General features: G+C 39.6%; 1 protein-coding gene across 1 annotated transcript in view; it reads left to right on the top strand.

Annotated features, from left to right (window-relative positions):
• JADE3 (jade family PHD finger 3) overlaps positions 1–15,156 on the top strand; it is a 164,575-nt gene that overhangs the window by 132,324 nt on the left and 17,095 nt on the right. The window contains exons 5-10 of the mRNA XM_073614602.1: positions 677–867; positions 1,885–2,096; positions 2,627–2,794; positions 4,997–5,113; positions 7,205–7,678; positions 10,517–10,634. Of these exons, the coding sequence (XP_073470703.1) occupies positions 677–867; positions 1,885–2,096; positions 2,627–2,794; positions 4,997–5,113; positions 7,205–7,678; positions 10,517–10,634 (1,280 nt within the window). The remainder of the gene's footprint in view (positions 1–676; positions 868–1,884; positions 2,097–2,626; positions 2,795–4,996; positions 5,114–7,204; positions 7,679–10,516; positions 10,635–15,156) is intronic.

Raw genomic sequence — 15,156 nt, 5'->3', positions numbered from 1 at the left:
TCCCCTGTCAGAACTGCGATCCGCCTTGTTTACAGATCCCCATTCTGCCTCTCAACAGCGACCGCGGATGGCCGGCAGACATAGACTCCGCTGGCCCCATGAACTAGCTTGCGCGCACCCACTGTATCTAATGCATTAACCCTGCCCTGCCGCAGTATTTGTGAGGTGGGGGGTCTGGAAGTGGTTAAAGTGGAAAAAAGTCAGAAAATGAACTCCTGATAGTTTACTTCATGCTGACCCCATTTGCAGGTGTAGCTATGTAAAACATTAAAAATAAGTGCCTAATCTGTTGAAAATCCAGTAATGCATTGTATCACACTGCTCTGCACAGCCTCAGTTTTTCTATATTTTTAGGCACTGTGCCAGAAATCTGAGCCAAAAATTTACTGCTACTCAGGGGATCTGTGTTTCTGCAAAATGTCAGTTTCCAGCAAGTAGTACCTGAAGCAATGCTGGGGGCAATTTTACAGAACACACTGATATTGGTAGCATAATAACGTGGAATATATGTTCCTTGCTAAAGAACATTATTTTTTATCAAATTGTTATAGGTAAAGTTCTGCTTTAAATGAGAGCTTGCATAATTTGCATTTTTTTCAGCTAAAAATATCAATACTTTCTTGTGTGTTTATATAGGCTGAATATACTAGTATGAACGTTTGCATCTCATTTACAGGGTCATTGCTGATAAGGTAAAAGAGGTGCTGTACTCGCGTCCACGAAAGTACATCCATTGCTCAGGGCAGGAGCCATCAGAACCAGGATATGTAAACATTCTGGAACTAGCAGAAAGCATGTGCCGATATGACCTTGATGATATGGACCTCTTTTGGCTTCAAGAGTGCAACCTTGAACTTGTAGATATGGGTATGTATGGGACACAAAGGTGTGTGTGTTTTTGTTTTTTTGGACACTTTTTCAAAAATGTTTTTTTTATATATAATGATGTTCGACTTTTTAAGTAATTTTTGAAGCGATTTTGCGTTAAAAAAAAAACACGAAAAACTCAAGAAAAATGCATCCCGCTAAATTCTATGTATGCCTTCACACTGGTCCATTGCGCTTCGGTTGCAGAGTAACACCACCCCCCCCCCCCCCATGAAATGCTTTGAAAACACCTCAAAAACGCACCCATTTTGCAGTTTTTGATTCACATCACCTATGAAAATCATGGTAAAATCTTTTTTACATTTTTCGGTGGCCATTAACGGGACTCATTAGCAAAACACTGCTAACCCTATTTTCGGCCAATAATTTTCAGCGGCCAATATATCGGTCCATCCCTACTAAAACCTTGTCACTGCTAACACTGGACCAATAGTTCTGTGGGAAGCTGTTTCCCCTGCCGTAAACTCCCTATGGTTACTACTCCTGATCATTGATTTTTATGATTAAGTCATGTTTATGGGTGTTATCAAGAGCATTCATGTTCATGGTAGTTTATCACCTGTCTAGGATTCCCACAGCAAGAGAGAGTAACAGTAATACTGGGCATTAACTAGTGGTAGCCACAGAGGTATGATTTTGGCAGTTAACATTTGGTACAACATAACTGGTAGTTCACTAGTGAGGCCATCTCTAACAATAATTTAGGTAATCGGCCTGAGAATCGATATGGACACGGAGAATTCAAAAGAATAATTATAAAAGATAAGATATTCATACCCTTAGGGACCTATCTTATAGTACAGTTGATGAATGCAGTGGTCTGCTCTATGCAATGTCCACCACTGTTCTTGAAAAGTGCAATTAGATAGCTCAGAATTTTTATTGCATTCCTTTAGATTCCTGATAATTAGATGTATTCTAATCTCACCCTTTTTACTGCTTTGATTATTATTGGCTGAGCAGTGAACCAATCATTTCTGTTTCTTTTTGCCACAGGTTGCACTCCAGTGGATGAGAACACTATGGAGAAGACTTTAGAAGTGCTGGAACGTCATTGTCATGAAAACATGAATCATGCAATAGAGACAGAGGAAGGACTGGGCATAGAATATGATGAGGATGTCATCTGTGATGTTTGCCGCTCCCCAGACAGTGAGGAAGGCAATGAAATGGTGTTCTGTGATAGTTGCAACATCTGTGTGCACCAGGTGATTCAGAGGTGCCTTTTAAAAATTATGGAAACCTTATGAGTAATGGGTTAGAACCTTGTATATTGGTTCATTTACCGACACATTTATGATACTTAAATACCAGACTCCTACAACACTGTGTCCTAAACATCATGGATCATGTTTTGCTGGTGATCTCACATATGTGCAGTTGGTGTAATCAATGTCTCGGCAATGTCATTCAGCTAAATGTGTACATAAATTGTTGGCAGGACTGGAGTACATGCTTAAGGGCCATATGGCCTTATCTTTTTTCCCTTGCTTTGTAAAAGACATTAATGTTCCTAAATTATTGCGGCAGTAGCGAAGGAACTTTTTTTGTATCATGTTAAGTCATATAACATTCCCTTTGGTTACTCTTCTAATGTGTTATTTTATTTACTTTGAATGGGGTGAAATGTCTTGTTTGCATGGCTATACATTCATTCATCACATAATCAGGGGAGCTACAATAATATGTAGGTTTTATGCTTTACTTGAATGCATGACTTATTTTTCTTTGTTCAAAGGCATGTTATGGCATCCTGAAGGTCCCAGAAGGCAGCTGGCTGTGTCGAACGTGTGTTTTAGGTATACACCCGCAGTGTATTTTGTGCCCAAAGAGAGGTGGAGCAATGAAAGCTACAAGAACTGGTACAAAATGGGCACATGTAAGCTGTGCTCTATGGATACCAGAGGTAATAACTTTTCCATTCTCTTCTGGTTTGTTATACAGCTCATTCTTCTTTGCTAGTGACAGCTAGACCTGTTTCATATTAGGGTGCTTTAGAAATTGCCCACCCCAGTGTGTGTTATATCAGATGATCTGGAGTTTATACAATATCATTTATTGGGAAGCTCAAAAATCTTACGATGCAAGCTTTTGAAACACAGGTTACTTTATTGGGTTTAAAGCCTGATGAGGCATATATTTTAAGCTTGAATTAATGGAATTGCCAGTAAATTGTATAATTTAAAAAGCACAGCACTCTGCTGCCACTTGATCAAATAAATGAAAATGCAAAGAATCCTTTTGAACAGGAGAAAATTTATAATGATGATTTGTTTCTCCTTAAAGTGATTGTAAAGGTTCTGTTTTTAAATATCAAGCATGTTTCACTTACCTGCTCTGTGCAATTGTTTTGCACAGAGAAGCCCGATCCTTCTCTTCTGGGGTCCCCCCTCCAGCGCTGTGTGCTCCTCCTCTTCAGTTTTTGCCCCTTTGCAGTCGCTTTGCTATGGGGGCAGATGTCTGGGTTTGCTCCCCGCTCACTGACTTTGACAGCGGCAGCCAGTGGCTCCCGCTGCTGTTTCTGAATCTGAGGGGAGAAAGAGCAGTGCTGCTGGTCTTGGGCACAGCGCTGGATGGAGATCGGGCTCAGATATTTGGGGGGGGCGGTCAGTTGTACGTGAGATTTTTCATCTTTAATGTAGAAAATGCATTAAGCTAAAAGACCTTTAGCCTTTTACGATGGATTTAAAGTGGTTGTAAAACTGAAAAAAAGAAAAAACCCTGTAAGACAAAGGCATAATGAGCTAGTATGCATCACTGGAGCCACAATGACGTCACTCATGTGCGTGGGAGCTACCGCTCACGACACCCTGCTGAAGAAACGGCACGAGCAAGCCATTTCTTCAGTGCGCATGCGCTGATGACGTTGGCGCAAGCGTATATGGTAAATATCTCCTAAACTGTGCAGGGTTAGGAGATATTTACAGTGCCTACAGGTAAGCCTCACTGTGTGTGAGATTCTAACCTCCCTTTCTTGCTTGCTCCTAGATGAACTAGGGCCTTTGGGATTTGCAGTGTAGGCACAAGTGGTGTAACAGGGTTTACAACCACTTTAAAGGAAACCAATGCATAATAAACAAGGATGATACTTGTTTTTTTTATGTACTAGATTGTACCTTCATAGTGACACTCTACATTGCCTCTGCAGCCCACTGAAAACTTTCCAATTCTATGTATTGGGGGAATAGACATATTACATTCTGTCAGAAAAACCTACTATGGTGAAATGGGGCTTCGCAAACACATGCTTTGGTATTTCAAAGCGTTCTGGCAGCACAGAGGACATCCTTTTGTAAAGCAAATTTTACTTGTGAACTTTACTTTGTGCAAAGACAAAATTTGACAGTATTTTGCTTGTCAGGAATCTCACGGCATATATTTTGTTTTGTTTTGTTCTTTTTACAGTATATATGTGTGTGTGTGTGTGTATGTATGTATATATATATATATAATACAGTTTTGTGTTAATTGAGGACATGTCAATGTAGGCTTTTTTTTATTTCATAGCATTTTTATTTAAGTATTGCAAGAAAAATAAATAAAAACAAAACGTTTTTCTTTCCTCATATGCACCTTAAAGTGAAAGACTGAGGTCTACTGCCATACTCCCATAGTGTAGGTTCCCTACAAGTCTGAATTTCCCCTGCCTCACTGACATTTTTTTATCTTTAAACCAAGTTTTGGGCAGATTCTGTGGGAGTCACAGGGGGCAGATTGGCAGTTTAGGAAGGGGACGCCAAGTGGTGTCTGTTCCTGACACAGGACTTGTCCTCTGTTATAACAAAAAAGCACAATTGATAAGAAATTGAGAGAACTGCTGGTAGGTCTTGGAGGGACCCTGTTTCAGGAGGCAGTTTGGCATTTTTGGGGAGTCTGTTCTTTTCTATGGCAGCAGCAAGGGGGAACAGTGAACCTAAAGTTCATTTACTTTTTAGCAAATTTTTTGTTTGCACACATAAAAACAAATTCCTGTCGAGAAATATGGAATATTAATTTATATAATACGCTTTCAGAATGGTTTTGGGATACAGTTTGATTCAATTTATATGCATTATTTAATACTGCCTGCAGTTCTTCTCTGCGGTATAACACTCATTCTTTTATACAGGTGAGCATTGCTTGCCCTGAAAGGATGGAGCCAATAACTAAGGTTTCTCACATCCCTCCCAGTCGCTGGGCATTGGTCTGTAGTCTCTGTAAACTGAAGACTGGAGCATGTATACAAGTAAGATGTTTGTGTTTGTATCTGTAATTGCTGTGCCACAGAGTAAACCCTGCTTTCAAGTTACAATTCATGAATTTTATCTGCCATACATATATGTACCAGATGTACAATTCTTTTTTTAAACTGTATGCCCCATGTAAAGCTGAAATAACATAATGCAAAGGAATTATAAGTACCAATATATAGCAGCCAATCGGCCAATAACAATGTGCAAAAAGCAATATCCTGCAGTAAAAAACAGTAATTGACTTTTGCAGGATATTGCGTTTTGCGCTTGGTTACTAAAACAATGGGCAATTCAAATCTAAGATGACAAAATTCAAACAAGAATATTACCATTAGCGAGAATCATATTTTCAAATTGTTCTAACCAATTCCGGTGATGTGCTTCCACCTTCCTCACTTTTCTGTGCCGTTCACAAAGCACAGTCATCACTGCGCTATGCTCTGTAAATGGCATGACAGGTTGGGGAGTGGGGACCTGACACTGGAACTGGGTGCTTCATTGCAGTGGGAAGCGGAAGTGCAGCCCCTCACTTTACATCAAAATTGATTAGTGGAGCTTAGAGAGCTCCTGAAGTTGTAAAAGAATGGCATTGTTTGCATTAAAGTGAAAAAAACAATTATATTCAAGTTTGTCTGATAAAATCAGACCTTCATCCGCCACCTTAAGAAAAACTTGCTTACCAGATAGCAAGCAAAACAGGCATGTGGCTATAGCCCAGCCAAGGCCTTGTACTTGCACAGATGCTTGTATGGGGCGTTGGTCACAGGATGGATCGCTGCACTAAGTCTCACACACTTAGCAAACACTGTGGAGTCTGTTCACGTCCCATTCAGAAGAGGACCCACAAAGAAAAACTAGCCATAGTGTAATATTGTCTCACTTTATTAAATAGAAAAAAGTATATATTTTAAATATGCATGGATAAAGGGCCGGCTAACAACAAGCGCCCGTCCGGGTTGCAAAAAGTGTGGTGACGTCAACACGTACCCTTCTCTTCCGACGTAAGTGCAATATTTTTTTTCTATTTAATAAAGGGGGTGCAGAGGGGCAAAGCCACTAAAAAGGGAGTGAAGGCTCTTCTTTAACTCAGACATCCTCTATTGCTCTCGGTCTCCTCCAAATCTAACTTTTTTATTTTTTTTGCTTCTGTGGTCCGACTTCCTGTGTTACATAGTCAGGTTGAAAAAAAGTCCAACCACAAAACCGGGTTAACCGGGGTGGCTTAGTTAGTTCTCCATTGTCCCACTCATTGTATGTGAGATTGTAACCTCCCTTTCTTACCTGCTCCCTAGATAAACTTGGGACTTTGAGATTTGCAGTGTTCACACAAACATGTATGGATGGTTCCAAATGGATGTGACGGGAAAAGGAAAAGCTTGGCAGTTTAGAGAGGACATTTTAAGGAGGCAGAAAAACAATGCAAGAAACTATTTCAATTAGACTACAAGGCCAATAAATAGTTATTTTAGTTTAGTTTTATTTTATTTAGTTATAGTATTTTTTTTGGAGAATGATCTAGTTTAGTGTCACTTTAGGAAAAAAAATAAATAAAAATGAAAGTTTCTGTGGCTGGAGATGCGTTCTAAAGCGCACACAAAGTTAAAGCCGGGCTAAAAATGTTGGCCCCAGATTATAGCTAGGTGAATTTACCCACAGATTCTCTCTACAGTCAAAAGCTTTTGTTGTAACCAGAGAAAGATTAGTCCTGATACCTGAGTTGGTGTGTAGAAGTTGCAAGTTTATATATCGTCTATAAATGTTCACTGAGGCATTTCTATTGGAAATAAACTCTTTTCATTAAAATGGATAATAGCGGAAATAACTTTGGATGATCCAAGTCCAACATGCACTGTTTTAACTAACCATTTCAGTGTGTTTACATTAAAAAAAATTGAAAACAAATTTTGAAATTACAGTATATTTACATGTTAAAGCTTACATGGTATTTTAGAGGTGGGTTTACATCTACTTTAATTGTTCAGCACACGCAAGCACTTTTGTCTCATGTGAATGTATCTTTAGTTTATGCTCCTGTAAGCTACTTGCATTATAATTCATCAGTTGTGTTTGTTTTCTTTTATCAGTGTTCAGTTAAGAGCTGCATAACAGCATTTCATGTCACTTGCGCCTTCGAACACACTCTGGACATGAAGACCATTTTAGATGAAGGAGACGAAGTTAAGTTCAAGTCCTACTGCTTGAAGCATAGCAAGAACAAACATTGCTCAGAAGGGGAGCAGGAAGATTCTCACAAACCAGTCATTGACAACAGACAAAGTGAGAGTGAGAAAACCAGCCTCCGTGCCCAGAAACTAAAAGAGTTAGAAGAAGAATTTTACACTATGGTAAACGTGGATGCTGTGGCAGCTGAACTAGGAATACCCAAACTCACTGTGGACTTGATTTACTCTTTTTGGCTGCTGAAACGTAAAAGCAACTTCAACAAGCCACTGGTGCCTCCTAAAGAGGAGGAACAGGAAGGCTTGTTACAACCCAAGGAGGACAGCATCCATACAAGAATGAGGATGTTCATGCACCTTAGACAAGATTTAGAGAGAGTGAGTCTAGTTTTTACAGCTATGAGGTTTCTTTTTAAAACAATAGCTTATGAAAGTGTTCTTTTCACATTTTACCTTGTATTCTGTTTCATAGTTAAAATTGTTAAAAAGCAGGGAAGGATTAAAAATTCCACAAGGTTTTCATAGCGGTCTGTGTGTTCCTGTCCAAGTGATTTTCCTTCCTTGAATTTCTTTCTGTAAAGTAAAAATTGTGCAGATGGACTAAGACCTTACATACATTCTAATCCTTACCCACTCTATCCAACACCCCCCTTTCCCTTCCATAAGTTTTGGCTTGTGTTGATCTTTAGCCATTTAAGTCACAGAGCATTTTTTACTGGTCTGGTTCTGCCTGTTATATCTTTTAGGTTTGACGTTTCCCCTAAAATATTTTACAATGTTGTGTGTTTTTTTTATTTATTTATCTTTTAACTGACAGGGCCTTAATTTGGATAGACTTTTTTTTATTGCAAATAGTAAAAGAAAAGAAAAACAATTGTAATTTTCCCCAATGCAACTTTTATATAAAATTTGTGCACACCAATATATTTACTATAAGTCTGCTTATTAAAATTATATTACATTGGTGCAACTTATGTAGCAGAATTGTAATGTTCATGTTAAAGCACAAGCTACGTGTTTTACTTTAGGAGCGCTTTATTTCACTTACAAGGCTACACTCTGCCTCAGAGCTCTTCTTCTGATTTATACTAGAGTTGGATTATATTAAAGTACTGCTAAAGCTTCCTGTGTGACAGTCCAAACCCAGTTAATTTGTGAGGCACAAACCTCTTACAGTAAACAACCAACAACCTTCCCTAACTGAGCCAAATCCTACTCCTTTTGTGTCACACATGCCCCTTCAACACTGCAGCTCACAGGATTTCAGCAACAGTGGTTCTGCCCATCCTGAAAGCAGTGGGCAGGGCAAGGGGTGACCATGTGTTGATTGACATGATACTGGCTTATAATTCAACAGTGACAATGCTGATAGCTATGCCCCTGCAACATTTTTTTATCCCACTCTAGTGCAGTCAGGCACAGCCTACATGAGAATGACTACTCTGCTCTGCGTTCAGTAGCAGTGCAGCATTTTTGCTCCTACACACCGAGCTGCATTAGGTTGACTTTTTTTTTAATGGGAGGTCAAAGTTCTACTTTGCAGAATGGAATGCTCAGCTGCAGTTACTAAAGCAAGCAAGAGATTTCCTTGTGTTTAAAAGAGATATACACTCCAGAGAGGGGGGCATAATCGTGACAGTGTCCAAAGCATGAGTAAAAGCTCATCTTAAAGAGTAACGCAACTTTTGTTGATAAAAAAACATTCCCCTCTGAGTGATCTAAGTACATTGCAAAGAATTTAACAAACTAGCCGTTTCCTACCTTTTGTTATTCCATATGCAGAGTGAATCTGTACTGTATGGGAGTGATTTTATAATTATCAGTTGCTGCACCCTACAGAGTCTGCATCCCTTTGAGTGTGATTTCCCTTTCAGCGTATGACACCAAAAATTACATTTGTTGTAGGGGATGCTCAAAATTTGGTTTGCATGTTAGTGCAGACTTCTGGGAAAATCGCTAAGCCAGTCATACAAGCAGGAAATTACATTTCTGGGGCACGTTCTGTACACCATCTTCATACAGAATCCCTCCAGGCTACCATATTGCATTGCGTCTTAGATTTGCAGGCTGAAAAAGAGAGGTCATATGACTTGTGTCACAATTGTATATGCTATATTATTATTATTATTTTGCTATTTTTTTCCCACTAAAGTGGAGTTACCCTTTAAACATGTTTAGTTTTGGGTGCCAGTTCACATAAAGGATGTTGTGGAATTGAAATGAGTGCAGAGAAGGACAACTAAACTAATTACAAACATGGAAATACTGTTGTAGGAGCATATGTTGATTGAACTCAATTTATTGTCCCTTGAGAAGAGTGCACTTTAAGAGGTAGGTTATCCAAGAAGGCAGATTTCTAAATTGTGCTAATATGCATATTATATTCTGAACCTCCTAAGGTAGATCACAAGGATAAAAGAAGCCAGCATGTGTCCATGTCCAAAAAACACACAAAGGTTGGAAGTAGAACAATAGGCACATTTTTTTTCTCCTTTTAGATAGAGTAAGGAAGGTTTATAACCCGCCAGATTTTTGTGTGGTTTTTTTTTTTTTTTTTTTTTTTGCCATCTGTGTTCATTTAGGGAGATTTGCCTTCATTTCCTGTCCCATAGCCAAAACAGGAAGTTGGAGTAAATCCCTGCAATTTAAGGGATTCCCCCAGGTCACCAGATCAAGTGTCCCAATTGGAAGATTTCCCCTCTTACTTTTCTGGGGAAAACCTAAAATTTGGAATTTTCTTTTATTTTCACTTTTAATGATAATGGTAAACCGTACAAATAGACAGGGTGAATCCTCCATAATGGGGACACAGGCAGCAATAAAACCCTGACCAGTGTACTCATTCCTTTCCACTTTATCCAAAATAAAAAAAAAGTTTTGCTGTTCGTTATACCTGAAGGCCTCAAAAAGCCACGCAACTCTTGAGTTGACAAGCCAAGACTTAAAATTGAGGACAGATCTAGCATAATTATTTCTCTGAAAACCATTATGCTGCATCCCTGGTAAAACAAGCTGCCCTCATATTTGCATGCTCAGCATTCTTCCATTCAAACCTCTTTCCACAGATGGGCAGGCCAAGTTACAGTCTTCTGACTTTAGAGTGTGTATTTATATATGTGAATCTGTTACAGTGGAATGGCTACTTCTTGTGTGATAATATAGAGCATATGGTAAAAAAAGGCTTCACATATTTTTATTTTTTTTTCCTATTCACAGGTTAGGAATCTGTGCTACATGGTGAATAGAAGAGAGAAGCTGAAACTCTCACACAGCAAAATCCATGAGCAAATCTTCAATCTTGAAGTACAACTTGTAAATAAAGAGTTAGCTGGAGGTGACCTACTTTTCATTACTCATTAATAAGGCTAAATGAGATGAGTGAGGAATGGAAATTAAATGTGAATTGATGTAAACTATATAAGGTTTTCTGCAACATATCTGTACCGAGAAGTATTTACTGTCTACATAGGTTAGATCCATCATGTCCAGACAGTTCACCTTGTTGAGACTAATAGGCTCAAGTATTGTGCCAAGGTTTAGATTAGCAATCTTAATTTGTGTTTTTTTTAAATATAAAGCATATTACTGTAGCAGAAAGTGGTAATGATTTCTGGTGTAGCTCAGCTGTTTGTGTGTGTGTGTGTGTGTGTGGACTTTTTTCTTTGAGTTGTGTGGTTGTAGTAGACGTGAATCTCTGTTAATACCCTGGCCAGGTGCTCTATGTAGAGGTTGCTGTAGGATATATAAATTGGAAGTTTCAGAAGCCATTCTTTGAGGTCACTTCTTAAGCTGAATTTTGGGGAAATTAACTTCTATTGGTTTTCTAGACACACTCGTTTTGTTTTGACTCCCTATATTTCTATCATTTTCCTCAAGCCTTTAATACTGCTTACATGTGTACAGGTTCCCCTTTTTCTTGCCTGATTTTGATACACAATGGTGTCTGAGTTATAAAATCTGTCATTGTTCAACCATGATAGTTTGCATAGCTTTCTAATAGTAGCGCCTGCACATTCCTTTGGTTAAAAATGTTTGCTCCCAAACTTTGGGTCCACTCCACATGGAGATCACTAGTGTGTACATGCGCGCACATGCACAATCAATGTGTTATATAGGTAGAGATGCAGAACGGCAACTGCTGTGCTTGCAAGTAAAGGCAGATTATAGCAGGCAAGTCCAAGAGGACAGGGATGGTTGTCATGGTTTTCAGCTTTAAAGGAGTTGTAAAGGCAGAAGGTTTTTTATCTTAATGCATTCTATGCATTACGGTAAAACACCTGTGTGTAGCTGCCTCCCCAGCACCCTGCAATTACCTACCCGACCTCCTCCTCTCTCCAGCAATATCCACGATCCCCTCAGCCATCCAGTACACTCCTCTTGATTGGCTGAGACAGAGCAGTGGCACTGTTGGCTCACGCGGTTGTCAATCAAAGTCAGCCAACCAGGGGAGAGAGGGGGCGGGGCCAGGGCGGGGCTCAGTGTCTGAATGGCTACACGGAGCTATGACTCAGCTTGGGTGACAACCTGTAACAAGCTGCTGGCTGAGGGGCACTCAAAGGAGGTGAGAGACTAGGAGCAGCAAAGAGGGACCTGAGAAGAGCAGGATCTGGGCTGCTCTGTGCAAAACCAACTGTACAGAGGAGGTAAATATAACATGTTTGTTTTTTTTAAAAAGCGAGCTCTTACATTCACTTTAATGTCAGGATGTTGGTAAAGTGATGAATTTGATGCTGCCTTTTGTACAAGCACAGAACGTAAACCCTTTATGCTCATATTCTAAGGGCTTGTTTACACTTGCAGTCAGAAGGGCATTAAGGGTGTCAGATAGGTGGCAGAGGCTATCGCATATGTAAACTAAAGCTGACCATAGACTGTCTCGGCCGGTTCAGCAGGTACCAATCGAGATTTAAACCATGTATGGGCAGGCTGAATGTACCCAAGTTGATCAATCAACTTGGGTACAACCAGCCTGTTGGATTTTACATGCGATTATTGCTAGTGGCTATTATAGCCTCTAACAACAATCACTGTGTTCTCCTGGCGAGGACGGCTCCCCCCCCACTGAGAGAACACAGTGGCTCCGTGGCAGGGAGAAAATTGCTCCATTTATGGCCAGCTTAAGCCTGAAATGTTTTAATCTTTTGTAGAGTGATGCAGAATAGCGGTCACCAGAGCTTCAGGGTGCTTGAAGCTGCTCATTCTTTTACTATTCCAGAAGTTGCCCTGAGCACTCCAGCAGCCTTGGATTGTAATTGGCAGGGATGCACACATAATTCCCTTACTGCCCTAGTTCAGCATCAGCACTCTAATGGAAAGGTTCTCACTTTCTTCTTAAAAGGAAAATCCTATTCATGATTTTAATAAAGGAATTAATTGATGTAATGCAACTGTTTTAAAGTGGAAGTAAACCCATTGATTTAACTGTGTTAAACATTTAAATGGACGTAAGGGCAGTGAAGGACTGGAAATAGACACCACATCCCATTTGATAAATAGAAGCAATGGCAAAAGGTGGGACTTTAAAGGTGCCAAAACACATGTAACATTTTTTTTTAAAAATTGCTAATTTTATTAAATATCAATTTCTTTAAAGATTACAATAAATGTTCAAAGAACATATAGTTCATACAACAATGCAGCCATTTCTGCTTTACATGTTTCGCCCAATGGAGCTTCCTCGGGAGTTTAAAAGTACTGCATAAAGTTGATACTATGAAAGAAACAGATAATTGTGAATATTAAGCAATACATTGTATTGTGACAAACATGTCATAAAAGAACACATAGTATATGGTTAAGCATAATTGCATAAACTCATCAGATAGACTGGTAATAAATGCCCACCGTATGCTTTAAAATCAAATGCTTGAATCGGTTGAATATTACAATTCCTCTAGAGCAGTAATGGCAAACCTTGGCACCCCAGATGTTTTGGAACTACATTTCCCATGATTCTCAACTACACTGCAGAGTGCATGAGCATCATGGGAAATGTAGTTCCAAAACATCTGGGGTGCCAAGGTTCGCCATCACTGCTCTAGAGCCTAAAGTCAAGGAGGCAAGTTGCAACCATAGGGAGAAGAAAATGTTCTGAAATTTATGAGACAAAAAAGTATCATGTAAATTTAAATGTATGAACATTTTTATTCATCATAAGATGATTTAAGTTATCCATAAGTAAAGAGATTTACCTTATTCAGAATACAATTCAAAGTGTAACCAATTGGTCCCTCATTTTCCTGGAAAGAGTCATTTTCTGCTGGAATTTGAAAAGAGAGAAGCGGCAGATGATGTTTCCTGATGCCTAAAGAGGCCCAACCGTGGGCGTACATCACTCCTGCTGTGTAGGCCTGTTTGCTCAAAAATTCAACCACCACAGTCCTAAGGAGGAGAAGAAAAATATATACAGTACCTTGCAAAAAGTATTCACCCCCTTGGCATTTTTCATGTTTTGTTACCTCACAACCTGGAATTAACATGGATTGTTTGAGGATTTGCATCATTTAATTCACAGAACATTCCCACAACTTTGAGGAAGTTTTTTTTTTTTTATTGTGAAGCAAACAACAAATAGGACAAAACAGAAAAAAAATCAGTGTGCATGACTATTCATCCCCTCCTAAAGTCAATAATTTGTAGAGCCACCTTTTACGGCTATCACAGGTCCAAGTCACTTTGGATAAGTCTCTATGAGCTTTCCACATCCTACCACTGGGATTTTTGGCAAAACTGCTCCAGCTCCTTCAAGTTAGATGGTTTGCGCTTGTGAACAGCAATCTAAGTCTGACCACAGATTTTAAATTGGATTGAGGTCTGGGCTTTGACTAGGCCATTCCAACACATTTACACGTTTTCCCTTAAACCACTCAAGTGTTGCTTTAGCAGTGTGTTTGGGGTCATTGTCCTGCTGGAAGGTGAACCTCCGTCCTAGCCTCAAAATCACACACAGAGTGGTACAGGTTTTGCTCATGAATATCCTTGTATTTAGCACCATCCACCTTTCTCTCAACTCTGACCAGTTTCCCAGTCCCGACTGCTGAAAAACATTCCCACAGCATGATGCTGCCACCACCATGTTTCACTATGGGGATGGTGTTCTTTGGGTGATGTGATGTGTTGGGTTTGCGCCAGACATAGCCATTTCTTTGATGGCCAAAAAGTTAAATTTTAGTCTCATCAGACCAGAGCACCTTCCTCCATACATTTTGGGAGTCTCCCACATGCCTTTTCGCAAACTCAAAACGTGCCATTTTGTTTTGATGGCTTTCTTCTGGCCACTCTGTCATAAAGCCCAACTCCTATGGAGTGCACGACTTACTGTCCTATGTACAGATACTCCAGTCTCTGCTGTGGAACTCTGCAGCTCCTCCAGGGTTACCTTAGGTCTCTGTGCTGCCTCTCTGATTAATGCCCTCCTTGCCCGGTCCGTGAGTTTTGGTGTACGGCCATCTCGTGGCAGGTTTGCTGTTGTGCCATGTTCTTTCCATTTGGTTATGATAGATTTGATAGTGCTCCTAGGGATCATCAAAGATTTGGAAATTCTTTTTATAACCTAATCCTGACTTGTACTTCTCAACAACATTGTCCCTTACTTGTTTGTAGCGTTCCTTGGTCTTCATGGCAGTGTTTGGTTAGTGATGCCTCTTGTTTAGGTGTTGCACCCTCTGGGGCGTTTCAAAAAGGTGTGTATATGTAATGACAGATCATGTGACAATTAGATTGCACACAGGTGGACATCATTTCACAAATGATGTGACTTCTGAAGCTAATTGGTTGCACCAGAGCTTTTTATGGGCTTCATAACAAAGGGGGTGAATACATACGCACATGCCAATTATCTTTTTTTTATTTCTGAA

The sequence above is a fragment of the Aquarana catesbeiana genome, linkage group LG02 (genome assembly GCF_042186555.1).
Source record: "Aquarana catesbeiana isolate 2022-GZ linkage group LG02, ASM4218655v1, whole genome shotgun sequence".
Lineage (NCBI taxonomy): Eukaryota > Metazoa > Chordata > Amphibia > Anura > Ranidae > Aquarana > Aquarana catesbeiana.
The sequence above is the reverse complement of the archived record's forward strand: the minus strand, read 5'-3'. Positions and strand labels throughout refer to the sequence as shown.